We start from the raw sequence: 16,861 nt of genomic DNA on the forward strand, positions 1-16,861 counted from the left end.
GAGTGAAAATAGGAAAGAAAATCGTGTCTTGGGTTTCAAGAGTGATGTATCCGGATGAAGGTAGGTTTTGAATATAAATAGGAATTTTTGAAATATTTTAGAATGGTAAGGAATAATAGTAAATATAGTAAGTAATGAAGTATAGTTAAGTAATTTTTCCTTATATTTATTATAAAATAACTACTTTATTGTATATATTTGAAATTAGACCGAGTTATTATGCTTAGAAAGGTTGCCATATAAGTAATGTTCCTAAATTTGAAAGGCCCCAAAGAGTATATAAAATGATGGGCTTAAACCTTAAAGAATGGGTTTGGGCCTGTTGGCAGCTTGTGTAAAATAACTAGGATGGCGAAGTGGAAACTGGCCTAAAGAGCAAAAATGGCTTCTTCTTGTTCACGGAAGCTGCTTCTACTTCGGAAACCGTTATGCAGAGCTCTGAAACCTAATTCCTCTTCATTGATACAAACATCATTTCTTTATACTTCTACTCATAAACATCTTCTAGAACCTTCGGGTACAATATCCAAATCGTTACTCTCACAAGTTTCTAGAAGCTATTGTTCGCGCTCGTCACCTCTTCAAGATGCTTCTGAAGGTCCTGCTGCTATAGATTACCGGTAAGTTTGATGTAGTAACAGCTTTTAGTTCCGATCACTTTCTTCTAACTTCCAAGTTTGGAATTTTTTATTTTTTTTGCTGACTAATTGTAGTGATTATAGAATTTGCTTGAATAATTGGAGAACGGAGATTGAGTATCTATATCTAGAATTTCTTTCATTTTCAATTTGCTTGAAACTAGTTCGATCTTAGTTGTTTTTCTGTTGTGAAATTAGGCATACCTTAGGATGTTATCAGAACTGAATGTTAGATTGAAGAGTAGTATTGAGTGTATGATTTGAGAATTGTTAGAAGTTGAAATAGGGCCAGGTGCATTTGGTGTGGAGGAAAGTGTTTTCCGTGGGAGATATTGTCTGTCTGGTGTTTTGTTGGAGAGGTGCATCACATATGTAGGATAGAGTGTGAGGGTAAAGTTTTGGTGATATTTTGGGTAGTAAAGGTCAATAACCAATGTCTAAACAGCAACAACAAGAACAAACTAAGTGTAATCCCCATAAATGGGGTCTAGGGAGTGCAGGATGTATGCAGACTTGGTCCCTGCCTTTTGTGAGTTTGAGAGATTGTTTCCGCTAGACCCTCGATTCAATAGAAATGTCTCCGATGCAGGTTTGTAAGGGAATAAAACAACAAAGTGGCAAGATACAAAACAAATGCAACAAGCCAACAACAGATGGTAGTACACATTGAAGAATAAGAACTATGCGATAACTATAGAATACTACAAAAAAGGAGAAGAGGAGAAGGGGGTTAAACCCCTGCCTCTCCCACACAAAATGTGAAAACTCTCAGCTACCTACTAGCTTTCTACCGTAATCTTCGACCTCCATGTCTAAGCATTGTTTGAAGATAAGTGAGATTGAATAACATAAGGATCTTTGTAAATGAAAATGACTTCTGTGGGTAAGTGGCATAATCACTTTTAGTATTATTGTGGAAAACAAATTCATTGAGGAAAACATTTCCCATCATGCTGAACAAGCGTCCTGATGATTTCCCTGCCTCCGCCTCCTTTATGTAATTGCTAAGCATCACTGTAAAGGGTGGAAACATATAATTGTTCAAAGATGAAATCTTTTTAGTTTGACTAAGCAGCTTAATGTCCTTATTTTATACTGTATCTCAGAGAATCTTTGATTTTTCCAATGTGTTCGACTTCCAATGTAAGTGAGGATAGAATGCAGGTAATACAATTAATCTCGAAGAGTTCTGAAGGTCAATATACTGATTTTTGAAGCCGTGGTCCAGCACTAGAAGTCGATGTAGTAATAGATGAAGTTTAGTGTTTGATTTACACTTGCCCGTGATAAAAGAATAGCTATTTCAGTTGTTTCGACTGAAGGTGTGTTGGATTTTTGATTTAATGTGAGGTAAAACAAAGGTGGATGTAAAACATAAATCTGATGAAAAGTAGAAGAAGTCATCAGAAGCTTCAAATAACTGCAAATAACTGCACATAAGTCTGAAACTCTTTTGCCTGGATCCTATAGATCTTATATGGGGGAAACTAAATGATCTGAACAGCTAATACTGAATTTCTAGACAAGTAAAGATAAGCTTGACAAATGAAAAGTAAACTGGGAAAGATTGAAATGGTGTAAATTGGGAAAGATTGAAATGACACACCTTTTCTTTATGTGTTGAAAGGAAGAGCAGCATAAAACATTTGCACTATTGTCCGATGGATTTATAATTTATTGCTAAAGCTCCCATCTTGCTGCATGTCAATAATTCCAAATAATCAGTTGCTTGATACTTAGATTTTTATGTCTTATGTACAGTACCATTGAGACTGGTACGTTTTTCTCTCTCTTCTCTCTCTTCAAAAAAAACGTTAAGTCTTCTTCTTCTTCTTCTACCGCCGAGACAACTCCGGCCGGCGACCACCAGGTAATTCGACTTTCCCTTTCCTCTTGCTTCTTCTCTGATCGCCTCTCTCTCCTCTCCACACTTCCTTTTGTTCGAACTAAAAGCAAACCCTAGGTTCTACTCTGTTAGGGTTCAGCGAACCCATCTCTTTTCGTTTCCTCTTTTCTTCTTCTTGCTTCTTCTACACAGAGGATTGTACACAAGCAGATTTTCAGTGCGAAATTGGGACAGCAAGCTCTGCTCTTGGTACGACTTGGTCCCTATTCTTCCCTTTTCTGGTGGGCTGGGAGTACAGCTGTGCATTGGACAACAGACAACACCACTAAACAGAAACTTGGAGTGTCAGCAGTGCTACGATAGCTTCGCCCAGGTTCTACCTACCGGAGTTTGTACCTTCGGTGCACTTGTCGATTCTTTATTGTCCGTTTTTGTATATTTATATGTACACATATATATATCGCTGCTTGATCTGGTTCATATTCAAAACTCATATTTGTTGTGTACAGTATTAGGCCTTCTCAGATTTATTGTTTTCGTACTGTTCATTACTACATGCAACTCTTAGTTATTGTCTTTACCTAATTGTTGATTGGATAGTATCTTTCATCTCCTGTACTGGTCCTTGCTTTTCTTTGGTTTTTGGATTTACTAGTGTGTTATAGACTCTTTGCTTGATTTAGAATTTGAGTAGAATCTTTATCTCGTACTTGTTGTATAGGTCTACTTTTGCTAGTGAAGATTCTCAAGAAGAGGAGGATTAATATAGCTTGTGTCCAGAAGACCAGATGGGTAGGTACCAAGGCTTGAGATGTGGACGGATTTAAGCTGTGGTACTCAGGAGGCTCGAGAGATATAAATGGAGTGGGTATTTTAGTAGATGGGGACCTTAGAGAGTAAATGGTGGAGGTTAGGAGGATCAATGATAGGATGATGACAATTAAGCTAGTCATTGGCGGGGTGAATGCGAATATTATCAGTGCTTAACGAAGAAGTCAAAAAGCGCTTTTGGGAGGAGTTGGATGAGGTAGTTAGAGGTATACTGAACTCTGAGAAGATTTTCATTGGCAGGGATTTTAATGGCCATATCGGGGTAACTCCTAGTGGCTTTGATGATGTATATGGAGGTTTTGGTCTTGGGGAGAGAAATGGAGGCGAAGCTTCGCTTTTAGATTTTGCTAGAGCTATTGAGTTGGTGGTTGCTAACTCGTTCTTTCCGAAAAGGGAAAACCACTTGATTACCTTTCGTAGCACGGTAGCCAAGATGCACTTATATTACTTACTCCTCAGAAAGGGTGACAGAGGCCTTTGCAAGGATTGCTAGGTCATTCCGGTGAGAATCTTACTACCCAACACAAGCTTTTGGTTATGGACTTGGAGATTAAAAGGGATAGGGAAAAGAAGACCTTATATGACCGATCGAGGATTAGGTAGGGTGGTTTGACCCCAGTCTTTGCTCGCGAGATGGGGGAGAAGTTTATTGGTATGGGGGCCTGGACTAGTAGCAGGGATGTGAGCAGCGTGTGGGATATGACAGCTAAGTGCATTAGGGAAGCAACTACAGAGGCGCTAGAGATATCGAGGGGCAAGTTTGGTGGTCATCAAGGAGATTGGTGGTGGAATGGAGAAGTCCAAGGCAAAGTGAAAGCAAAGAAGGTTGCTTATACTAAGTTAGTGGAGTGTGCGGACGAGGAAGAGAAGCGGACGCTTAAGGAGGTATATAAGACGACGAAGACAGAAGCTAAGGTAGCGGTAACAAATGCTAAGACGGCAGTGTTTGAATGCTTATATGTCGAGCTGGGGGACAAAGGTGAGGATAAGAGATTGTATAGGCTCGCAAAAGTGAGAGAGCGAAAGGCTCGCGATTTGGATCAACTGAAGTGCATCAAGGATGAGGACGGTAAGGTGTTGGTAACGGAGACCTCCATTAAGCAAAGATGACAAACTTATTTCCACAAACTTTTAATCGAAGATAGGGATAGAGACATTGTGCTGGGTGATTTGGCACAATCTGATAGACTATGGGACTTTGGGTACTGTATGTGTATTAGGCTTGAGGAGGTTAGACGCGCTATTAGCAGGATGAAAAGGGGAAGAGCGACTGGTCCCAATGAGATCTCGGTGAATTTTTGGAAGAGCACAGACAAGGCAGGTGTAGAGTGGTTGACTAGGTTGTTCAATACTATGTTTAAGACGGAAAAAATGCTTGACGAATGGAGGTGGAGTACAATGGTTCCTTTGTACAAGAATAAGGGCGATATCCAAAACTGTAATAACTACAGGGGTATCAAATTGCTAAACCACGCTATGAAGGTCTGAGAAAGAGTGGTGGAGGTAAGGGTGAGGAAGTGGGTGTCTATTTCTGAGAATCAATTTGGAGCCATCCACCTTAAGTAGAGATTGGTGGAGAAGTATAGAGAAAGGAAGAGGGATCTTCATATGGTGTTCATTCACCTCAAAAAGGCGTATGTCAAAGTCCCGAGGGACGTTCTCTGGAGGTGTTTGGAGGCTAAAGGTGTCCCAATGGTGTATATTAGGGTGAGAAAGGACATATACGATGGAGCTAAGACTCGGGTGCGAATGGTGGGAGGAGACTTGGAGCACTTCCCAGGGGCTACACCGGGGATTAATCCTTAGTCCTTTCTTATTTGCCTTGGGGATGGATGAGTTGACGCGATCTATTCAGGAGGAGGTTCCTTGGTTTATGTTATTTGCAGACGACATAGTATTGGTTGATGAGACGCAGGACAAAGTTAATGTTAGATTGGAGGTTTGGAGACAAACTTTGGAATCCAAAGGATTCAGGACCAAACAGAGTATTTGGAGTGCAAATTCGGTGGTGTGGTAGATGAAGCAGACGCAGAAGTGAGGCTTGCCATACAACCTATTCCCAAGAGAGAAAACTTTAAGTATCTTGGGTCCGTAATCTAGGGTAGTGGGGACATCGACAGTGATGTCACACATCGTTTTGGGGTAGCATGGACGAAATGGAGGCTTGCATCTGGTGTCTTGTGCGATAAGAAGGTACCGCTCAAACTTAAAGGGAAATTTTACAGAATGGTGGTTACACCGTCCCTATTGTATGGGGTGGAATGCTGGCCACTCAAGAACTCTCATGTTCAGAAGATGAATGTTACGGAGATGGGGATGTTGAGATGGGTGTGTGGTCATACTAGGAGCGACATAATTAGGAATGAGGTTATTCGAGAGAAGGTAGGGGCCAACTGTAGCGGACAAGATGAGGGAAGCGAGGCTGAGATGGTTTGAACATGTGCGAAAGAGGTGCGTTGACGCCCCAGTAAGGAGGTGCGAGAGGATGGTTGTAAGGGGGAATCAGAGGGATTGAGGTAGGCCGAAGAAGTATTGGGGAGAAGTGATTAGACAAGATTTGGCACAACTTCATATTACCGAGGACTTGACCCTAGATAGGAAGGAATGCAGGACACGTATTAGGGTAGAAGGTTTGTAGGGGGAGGGAATTAGAGGAGGATCAGCTTTTTGTGTGTGTAGTGTGTCTATATTATCACTTTTTTTGCTGTGGGTTGTTTCTTCATTGTAGACTTTCCTATTAATTGCTATGCTGTATTTATTGTTTATTATTCTGTTATTTGGGTTTGAGGCACTTGTGCCGTGGGTCTTTCGAAAACAGCCTCTCTACCTCCTCGAGGTAGTGGTAAGGCCTGCATACACTCTACCCTCCCTTGACCCCACTTAGTGGGATTCCACTGGGTTGTTGTTGTTGTATGTACAGTACCATTGATTCTCACATAGAAACTAACGTTGTCATAGTCCTCCCCCCCTCTCTCCCTCTCTCTCTATCTCTTGCTCTCTCCTCTGTGTGTGTTGCTCTCTCTGTAAAATCTACAATGGAGGTTGTTTTCTGTTTGTAATTCTTAGAATGTCCTTCCATAGATGGAATTTATAGGTGTAGGAAAATGTATCTGTATCTTCATACTAAATTTTTAAATCTACAGATCTCTGCTGCAGGAAGATGAGTATCACAGACTGGCTAATGCCACTATCCATGACTTGCTAGATAAGTTGGAGGTATACTGATGTATCTTAATATACTTACGTTTAACTTTATTTGTATCAAGTTTAGTCGAACTTTCTCGTATATGTACCTATATCTTAGTGGTTGCACTGTGATACTCAAGGTGGTTGCTGATGTTTATTAGTCGGTCTAAATTTTTTATGTTTGTTTGTATTGGATCTTCTTTTTTGATTCCAAAAGTTTAGTTAGTATCAGGAACTTCTCTTAAACAAAAGCCTGGGTATTTAAGTGGAAGGTTAGAGGGGTGGACCCATTATCCATCGAGTTATGAGCCTTGCGCTACTCACTCTCAGGGATTTATTGATCATTAAAAAAATTACTTGGACTTTTTTTTATAGTTAGAAAGGTATTGTAAAAGTCCAGCAACCAGAAGTTGCTGTGGGGAATTTACACGGGTTCGCCCATCGCTCCATTAAATTTTGTGTAGTGAGCTCAAAAAATCTATCATGGCCTCTTCATTTGCAATTGCCATGTTACACCAAAAAAACAGTTGGGATAAGCATGTGTACTTGGTACTAACTACATATTCTGATTTGCTTTCAAAAATCCTTTTCATTCATTTCCTTCCAAATGGTCCACCATACTGTCAAAGGGAGAGTATTTCATGTTTATCATCATCTTTGTCTTACCAAACCTTTTTGAGTACCTACGTTGGAGCAGTTCTCTTGTCGTCCTTCGCATTGTCCAGTTAACCCTGATGGCGTTCAGAACAAAATCCCAGATCTGCCTTGTGAATGCATAATGAATAAAAAGATGATTGGCATCCTCATTGTGCTTCTTACACAGTGCACATCTGCTACAAATGATCCTTCCTCTTCTCCGAAGGTTATCTTGAGTTACACACTGTTCGTGAGCACCAACCATGTGAAACACTTTACTTTCAATGGGACCTTGTTTCTCCAAGTACATTTCCATGGCCAATTGAGAATGATGGCAGTAGAGTTCCTTAAGAACTGGTAACATCCTTTAATAGTCAATCCTCCTTTTGAATCTCATTTATTAAGTATAGAGTTAGGTTTGGAATATAGGAGACTCTGGCTTTGCAACTGGCGAATCAAAAAAATTACTTGGACTTATAAAACAAGATTGATTTTTGTGAATGGTAGGCTTACATTTGAAAGCTCTAACCAGTTAATTAGGTCATCAACTAGCATTTTAAAACATCCCCGTGCAAATATACGTGTAAGAGAGTCTTAAGGAACATTTCTGATTTGAGGCCTTGGCCAGTATATCAAACATACATTTGGTTTTTCCTGTTGTTGTAACCTTAAGTTAATTCATGAGGCTCTATCAAGAGGATAGCACTTTGCAATTAATATAGATGTAAAGGGGTATTAAAGAAGTGTTATGAAAGAGTTTGAGATTGATTAGAAATATGAAATTAGAAACTTAGTGTAAGAAGCTAGTCACTCAATCTGAGTTAAGAGGCTCAGTGAGGACTGCAAGAGGTTGGCTATAGTAGTTTTTACGGGAGCGCGAGACGGAAAAAAGCGACAAGGTCTCACTTCACTCTTTAAACGACTTGTGAAGCGAAGCGCTCGCTTCATTGAAGTGAAGCACAATTTAAAAGAAAAAAGACCAGAATAAATCGAGACAAAATATATAAGCAAAAGTTCATATTAAAAACTAAAAAAGGTTCTCCTTTAGTTGCTTTGTCACAAAACAGACATACAATTGTTGTACGAATGGTCTCACTAACTTTTTTCCCCATACTTTCATGTTGGGTCAGCCATTTTTAATCGCGGATAAGATTTAAGGAAAATAATCAACATCATATTTTTATCAATATTAAGAAAAAATTCAACAACATTTTAGTCATTGTTAAGAAACAAAATAATTCAGCAACATATAAATTTAATAATCAAAGCTAAACAGGGCAAAGGAATACAGATTAACGAACATAGCAGAAAAAAAGAAGAAAAATCCTAGGCTAGCAGTGCCACTGCACCAGAAATAAGAAGAAAGAGGATGAAAGAAAAAAAGTACTGGAAGGAAAGAGTACACTGAAACCTTACTATTTTGATTTCTCAAGGACCAGGTAAGTTGCGACTCTTTTTAGGCGGAATGACCTCGGAGACCCCTGTACTTGGTTCCGTTTGTGAGTTGAGCCCTCCTACTTAGTAGTTTGCCAACTGAACGCTTAAACCCATTAGAACACAATATTTCAATCCCCTCTGACCATTGACCGACTTATGTGGCGTTGAGTTGGATAAACGCGTGAAAGCACGCGTTTAAAAGCGAGTATATACATAATTTTACATTGAAATTATTTTTAAAAATAATAATTAATTTTTTAAAAAAAACATCTTCTTCAACCACCCCCACCCCCCACCCATGCCCAACTTTCTTCTTCTCCAACCCAACCTCCTCCGCACTCCAATCCCCAAAATTTTTCTCCTCTAGCCCTTTTCTTCTTCGAATTCACGCATCACACCCATTCTGCTACTCATCTTCTTCTTCTTCTTCCTCAACTATTTTGCCACAAATCAACATCCCATCCCATAGCCCCTTCGTTGGCCACCCCCTTATCTCTCTAATTTTTAGTTTTCTAGATTTTAAAAATATTTGTACCATTGTTTGTGTTAGTTTCAAAGAAGAGGTGTGTGTGGATTAACATGAAGGGTGATGATGGATATTGAAAAATTTTCAACTCCATGGATGAATTTGAAAAAGCTTAAAGAACAATAAATGGGTCTTGTAAATTTGTGAAATTAATTTAAAATGTGATTGATGCTCATTGGGTTTGTGTTGGTAAACTTGTAGTTGAATTTTCAAGTCAAATGGGAAGAATTTCACCTATTTGGCATGAATTTGGTGTTCAATTTGTGAATAATATGAAGAAGATGGCTATTTGAATTTTTTCAGAAATTGCATAAGTGGCCTATTTGATTTTTTAATTTTTTTTAAACATAATTTCTTATGTGTCATTAAAAAATGACGTGAAATGCCACGTGTAGTTGAGTATATTACACGCATAATGATCAGATGAGAAAAGAGTTTGAAATATTATTTTCTAATGGGTTTAAGGGTTCAGTTGGCAAACTGCTAAGTAGGAGGGTTCAACTGACAAACGGAGCCAAGTAGAAGGGTCTCCGAGGTCATTCCGCCTACTTATTAATTGCAAAAAAAACCGTGGCTTTTATCGCTTCGCCGCTTCTTTTCATAAGCCTCGCTTCCGCCAGCTGAAGTGCTGAACCGTCTACTCGCTTTCCCGAACACTGGGCTATAGTGGGTATTACAAGAGGTAGAGGTAGGCTGAAGAAGTCTTGGGAGAGGTGATTAGACAGGACATTAACTCATCTTCAACTCATCGAGGACATGACCCTAGATAGGATACCGCCGTCAACTTCAAGTCATGAGTTGGGTAGTTCTTCTCAAGAATTTTTAGTTGCTCAGTAGCATATGCAATAACTCTACCCTGCTGTATGAAGGTCGAGGATTAGGGGAAAATGTTAGTAGGTCGAGTGTTGTCTAGTTTTTCTTTTTCGGTATTGTTATTATTACTCTCCTACTGTCTTATTCGTCAATATTAGTATTACTGATTGTTTCCTTTGCTTCAGTTGTATTATTTTGTCGCTGCTATTATTCTTTTCTTCATTGTTTTCAGCATGACTATGTTTATCGAAAACCACGAAAAGAGAGAACAGTGAAATCATCTAGTGTGAAACGTAACAATTGGTTTTCTGTAAACTAGTACCAACTTCAAAAATAGTTTTGTTGATATCACAACCGGAAATACAAAACTTGAGTTTGGATTCTCCTTTACCTTTAGTATCAATGGAGAGCTTATGTCTTGTGCAAAGCCTATTTATCAATCGTATAGGTTATATTTTGATAAGGTGCTTCTCATAATTGAATCTATCTTCATTAAGTTGACGATCTGAACCTCAGCCTTTGAGCGTAAATTAGAGTGGACTCCACTAATACGTGAACTCTTATGTATGTCATTTGGATTGAATTTCCCAAGTGGCTGCTTGAAGATGCTCTACTTTTTGTCGAGGAGTTGAAGAACATGTTACCTCAAACTTTGGTTATGCATCATACATTCCATGAAGAGATTTTAGCCCCATGCAGCGCCATTTCCTTCTCTTGTTAAAATTGTTTATGAATCTGCCAAGTCATAATTGAGTTGGGTTGTATTGTACATTTGATTATCATTCTGCAGTTTTTGATTGTTTATAACAGTTGTATCTTTTCTACATGACAGGAATATGGGGACTCAGTTGACATTGATGGTTTCGATGTGGATTACGGGGTGAGAAGGATAAAATAACATTAAAATGTATTTCTGTCAATGTCCTGAATTTGTCTTGATGTTCTAGATTTTGTTCTCAGAATGAGGTTTTAACGCTGAAGCTTGGGAGCCTGGGAACCTATGTGATAAACAAACAGACCCCAAATAGGCAGATTTGGATGTCTTCTCCAGTGAGGTACCAATCTCTCTCTCTCTCTCTCTCTTTGTAATTGCATTCTGATGTGTCTTGGTTGATCTTTTTATTTTCATATATGCTTGGTGTGGACCATATCAAAAATCTTCTAACACAATGCAGTCTGCAAATACGTCCCTGTGCCACCTCCATCAATAATTTTACTGTTCTCTCTTTTCGTAAACTTGGAAACGTTTCTTGTACTTCCTTAAGCGTATATAAGACAGTAACATGCTTAGGAAAAAAGAATTTGTGATTCAAACATCAAAGTCAATACGTAAAAAACAACTATGAGGTGTCAAATATTTACACATTATTTAGAGCAGCAAACAATTGTTATAGGCTCATGTTCAAAGAATGTGGATCATTGAGGGCTTTCCCTGTACTCTGCTCTATACATGATCGAAACAAAATCTGATTTTCAGTGTTCCACATTCCTCATTGAAGATTGCATACGGCCGTAATATGCTTTCAGATATAAAACTAATATTCAGATGTAGATAGTTAAACTAAAAGTACTCGTAAGAACATTTAAACATACTGTATGAATTATTATTTTATCCCTGAAAGAGCATGTTCAGTTGCCAGTGGATTCAAAAGATTCATTTGTTTCTCTGGTTTGCCTATATTTATAGCAGTATCACTTCAATGCATCATGATTTTTTAATTTCCTTTAAGCTTTTACTGATGAAATTGGCATATCATACTATAATATCATTTGTTCTTTCTGGTTTGTGTTAAAGTTTCGATATTCAGATATGCACCCATCTGTTCTCCATTGTGTTGACGGAACATTTTTTGTTGCAGCGGTCCATCAAGGTTTGACTGGGATCAGAGCTCTGAAGCTTGGATCTATAGGCGAACCAAGGCAAACCTGCAAAAGGTTTTGGAAGACGAATTAGAGAAACTCTGCGGAAGTGTCATTAATCTTTCTTGAGACACTCCACTGTTTTTTTTTTGTGTTTAATGTACTATTTATAATATGATTTTACATGTCTGGAATAATAAGTTCTTTTTACCAAACCGGTAGATCCTCCAATTTCTCTTGTAAATTGTAAATCTTTAAACTAGGCGGAATCCATCGATGGCCCCTTAAAGGTGTCATCAACTTTCACTTAGACACCTCAATTAGGTTTTGTTCATTTTATACACCTCATGTCATGTCCCGCTGTGTCATTTTGACATTTTTTTTTTCAATCAACAAAACTGTAATGTGTGTGTACTCACTCATAAATGACACGTGTAAAGTGTCGAATTAAATGTAGACATTTGTTATTTTTGTTCAAAATAATTAGTAAATAATAAATTTTGAGCTTAAAAAAATTAAAATTTTTTTAAACAATATTTTTTTTTTCCTGGAAGCTTCAAATGAACTTTAATGGAGTTTTAAAATTTCTCTCAATTTCTTGAATCCAAAGTAATGAAACAATTTGTAGCACAAATCCAAGGTTATGATTCATTTCAATAATGAGTTTAGCCAACAAATTTAAATTTCAAATTTGGGTTTTCATCCAAAAAATATTAATAAGATCAATTATTTATCATAAATATATAGCTTTTGAGTGGTTATTTTGTAATTGTTCTTATTAACAAGAATTTCTGCATAAATGGGTGCTTAATACTAGCCTTGTTGATCAGATCTCTTTTTATTGTTGTAGAACAAAACTTGATAACCTAGATAGCTAGTTAAAACGTAGAATGTTAAATAATTACGTAAAAGAATAATTACGTATCCTAACACATAGCTTTTATCCAAGAAAGATTTTCAGATTTTTGATATTCAAAAATTAATGGAGTTTCATCAAAAATTATTTAAGAGCCCATTTTTAATTTACTATACTTGTTACTACAAATGATGATTAGAAGGGTGAAAGACTGAAAGTTTGATGATTCCTGTGGTGGGGGAAGAAAAAATGACAAAGATGGGTGATCTTGGTGGTAACAAAGAAAGGTTAGATGAAGAAAAATGAAGGATATGATGGTGGAAGGAGGAAAGAGTCAAGAAAAGGAAAGAGAAAAAATTATTTCACGAAAAAAAAAGTTTTTCACGCGCTCTGACACATATCATGTGTCAAGTCAGTCAAAAGTATCAAAATGAAATAACGAAACATGACATGAGGTGTTTAAAATGAATAAAGTCAAATTAAAATGTCTAAGTGAAAATTGATGTCAACTTTAGATGGCCACCGAATATATGGTTTATGGAGAATGACAAACGTGATGTTATGGTTGTTAATTGTTACATTGGATTGGAACATTATGGAATTATTATATGTAGTGTGTATGTCATGAACACACTTAACATACAATGATATACATTGACATATACAAGACACACACTATACACACGCATATGTCATTTCATGTATAGTTTGATACGTAGAACATAATGTATCAAACACCATACATACATAAGATATATATCAGACGTACATTTGTTCCACATTCAAATCAACATACCTTACCTCCTGTTTTACACAAAACAAAAGTTATAGCTATTTTTCAAAAGATATTGTTATGTTGCGTGATTAGTTGAAAGTGTCTACAAAAATACTTTCTTCACTCCAAAATGAATGAATTTCTAACATTTTTATGTTACAAATTAAATGAATGAATTTTTCAAAGTCCAAAAGCTTATTAATTTTTTTCCTTCAAAATTACCCTTTTTTTTACGATTTTTCCAACTATCTCTAGTTTTAAGCAAAGTTTAAGAAGAAACGAAAGGATAGTATTAACAAATTACCCTTTGATTAATGTGATTAACTAAGGAGTCATTTCATGTAAAGTATAAGACATAATAATTTCAGAAATAAAATGCTGGACTATTTTATTCTGTGTTTGGAAGGAGGTATAGACAGTCCTTGAATTTTTTATCCCACCATTTATATCTTAGTGATGGGATACGTTTTTTCATATACATGGTGGGATAACTTATCCCAGAATAATTAGTCTCAAGATAACTTATTCCTATCCAAACAACCCCTAACTTTTTTAAAGCACATCCAAAAAAAATTCATTTATTTTGGAATGGAGAAAGTAGTAATTATGGGTCTTATTACATCATATGATGTACAATTCTCTTCAAATTCTACTACTCTGGACTTCTTTTTCAATCTAGAGGCCGTTTGGATTGGGTTATAAGCTGCTTATAAGCTGTTTTTAGTTTTTTTTTGAGTGTTTGACTGACCAACTTAAAGTCATTTTGTATTTAAAATAAGCCCCAATAAATAGTTGAATTTATTTGGATGAACTTATTTTAAGCAGTTTATAAGTTGAAAACAACTTATAAGTCAAAAAAAAAAGTTGGCTTGCACCTATTTTTTTTTTAACTTGTAAGCAGTTTTCAACTTATAAGCGGCTTAAAAATAAGTCAATCCAAACAGGCTACTAGTCTATATAGCTGCTCTATAATTCTTTTGTATTTTAGAAGGAATTTATAATATCTTAAACCATTTTATCCATAGCTTTAAGATTTTTAATTGAATATAATGTTCAAATTATTTTACTGAAAATTGCACTATATTATAAGGAGCATCTTAATTTGCATAAGATGTGCCAACTTTATTCACCATGTATGTAGAGATAAAATAATTTAATATATTTGAAACAAATTAAATAATTCAATTGCTTATACAATGTGTCAACTTCACCAAGAAGAACATCCCTTTCAGATAGGGGCTTGTCCAATGTCCATCTCTCAGGGCAATAGCATAAATGCTTTTAGCTTTAGAATCAATTCCTTTGTTTAGTTTCCCACCTTTTCCACATTTTTAAGGGTTGATGAAAATAGTAAAGTAAGTCAAACTTTAAGTTGTAATGATATGATCACATGAATTATAATTTCAAATTATTGAGGGAAAGAGTAATTATCCATATAATGGTATTGGGTAATTGTCCACACGATGAGTTAATTTTTAGGATTGGAATTAAATTTAAGTTTTTTTTTTTTTTTTACATAGTATTAATGCTAGGGTCTTTGTTTGTTTATAGTGTAAAGAGAAGGGAGGTGAGTCATGAGTGTTGAGAGTTATTCCATTTTGACCAAGAAAATAAATTATTGTTTCCTTATATGGTATTGAGTTAGATCCCATATTTAAGTGTTTGCTCCACTTATCAACTATGTGAAAGAATGGTATGGAAGGATTGTATGATCTTGTACAACTCGATTCAAGGATCTTTACACAAATGGTTTGCCCAAATTTACTATTTAATTTTCATAGTCATATATATAACTATTTTTATATAAATAATCAGATGAACGGTTATTTAGAATAATTCTTCACAGTTGTATAAGGTGAAACTGTGTTGGTAAGATACAAAGAGAACCTAAGGCTCATTTGGTTGGAAACAAGTTATTTCGAGATTAATTATCATGAGATTAGTTATCTCAAGATTGTTATCCCACCCTCAACGTGGGAAAAAAATAACATTTTAATCCTGGAATAAAAATAATGTTACAATCCAAGAATAACTAATCTCCGAATAAATTATTCCATAATTTTATTCCAAACATAAAATAAACTCATTCTAAAACTAATTCCGAAATTAGAATCATGATATCGAATCAAACTTTGAAAAAAAAAAAGGCAGACAGGAGTTTTAAGAGTATTAAATAGACAAGTTGTAGAAATTAAAGATATTATTAATCATACATACATACAAGATATACAAGGTCTGGACAAGGACCAAGTGGTGCTATTGTGAACGTCAAAAAGAAGAACAAATATAGATAAAATAATTACAGAGTAGTAGGAGTAGGTCCAAACTTGATTCTTGTTTGAGTAATCATAATCACACATGCATTATGATAAAAAAAAAATGATGGTCATAATTTAAAGAGGAGTATTTTACAAGGCAACCTCTTTCTCATAACATCTTCCACAGTGGTTCAAGACTATATATAGCCACAAAATTGTTTTTTTAAAAAAACAACACAAAGGCCATTCCAAATCAACTCCTTTATTTGTCTAATGAGTTCTACACCACAAGATATATATATATATATATATATATATATATATATATTGTCTTCCTGATTCCTCTTCTCTCCTTTAATTCTTTTGATTTGATCAAATTTTGTTATTATATCCCATTAAGAAGCCTTAATTATTTTATTCACGATGTTCGTATTAGAGTTCGCTAATTAAATTTGAAATTCACGTGTTGCAAAATCTATTTCTATGAGATTCACATATTGCATGATTTATTTTTGAGGAGTGACGTTCTAACAAAAAAAAAGGGGACAATTTCAAATATATATAATAAATTAATTAGTTTATAACAAATATAGTCATGTTTTATTTACATAAAAAATAGTCAAAATCATAGAAAATATACAGTAACTATACAATATAACTTGCCTAAAGTCATAGAAACTATACATTGACTATACAATATAAATTACTTATACATGAGCTATACACTGAATATACATTATGATACACTCAAAAGCTAAATATAGTTTAACTATATATAAAATATACACTGACTATACATGTCTATACAGTAAATGATTATTTTTTTGATAATTACTTTTTACCGAATGGTCATATGGTGTAATTATCCCCCCAAAAAATTCATTCTCAAATTTGAAACGTCTAATTAAAGATTTGAGGAATACCAACTATCGCTCACAATCCATATTCATTGAATCTGTGTGGCGAATTCTCCACCACAATATATACATATTATTCTCCAGGAGACTCACTTCTTCGTCTCTAGTAAAGCGACAACCCAACACAAGAAACTCCCGTGGCTTTTCGTTCAAAATTTTGAAAATTTGAATTAAGTAATTTTTATTTATATAAAATAAAATAATTTCTTAATATTTAAATTTTATGCACCGATTAAAATATAAAAATATCTAGACAATATGTTTCACTTATAATAAGAAAGT

The 16,861-nt window shown here is 35.7% G+C and overlaps 1 protein-coding gene across 1 annotated transcript; it reads left to right on the forward strand.

Moving 5' to 3' along the window:
* Positions 1 to 323: 323 nt before the first annotated feature.
* Positions 324 to 11,988, forward strand: LOC129891739 (frataxin, mitochondrial). Its single transcript, XM_055967200.1, has 5 exons — positions 324 to 620; positions 6,459 to 6,531; positions 10,746 to 10,793; positions 10,874 to 10,968; positions 11,773 to 11,988. The coding sequence occupies exons 1-5, from the start codon at positions 382 to 384 to the stop codon at positions 11,900 to 11,902; spliced, it is 585 nt and encodes a 194-aa protein (XP_055823175.1). The 5' UTR covers positions 324 to 381; the 3' UTR covers positions 11,903 to 11,988.
* Positions 11,989 to 16,861: the final 4,873 nt, after the last annotated feature.

The sequence above is a fragment of the Solanum dulcamara genome, chromosome 6 (assembly GCF_947179165.1).
Source record: "Solanum dulcamara chromosome 6, daSolDulc1.2, whole genome shotgun sequence".
Lineage (NCBI taxonomy): Eukaryota > Viridiplantae > Streptophyta > Magnoliopsida > Solanales > Solanaceae > Solanum > Solanum dulcamara.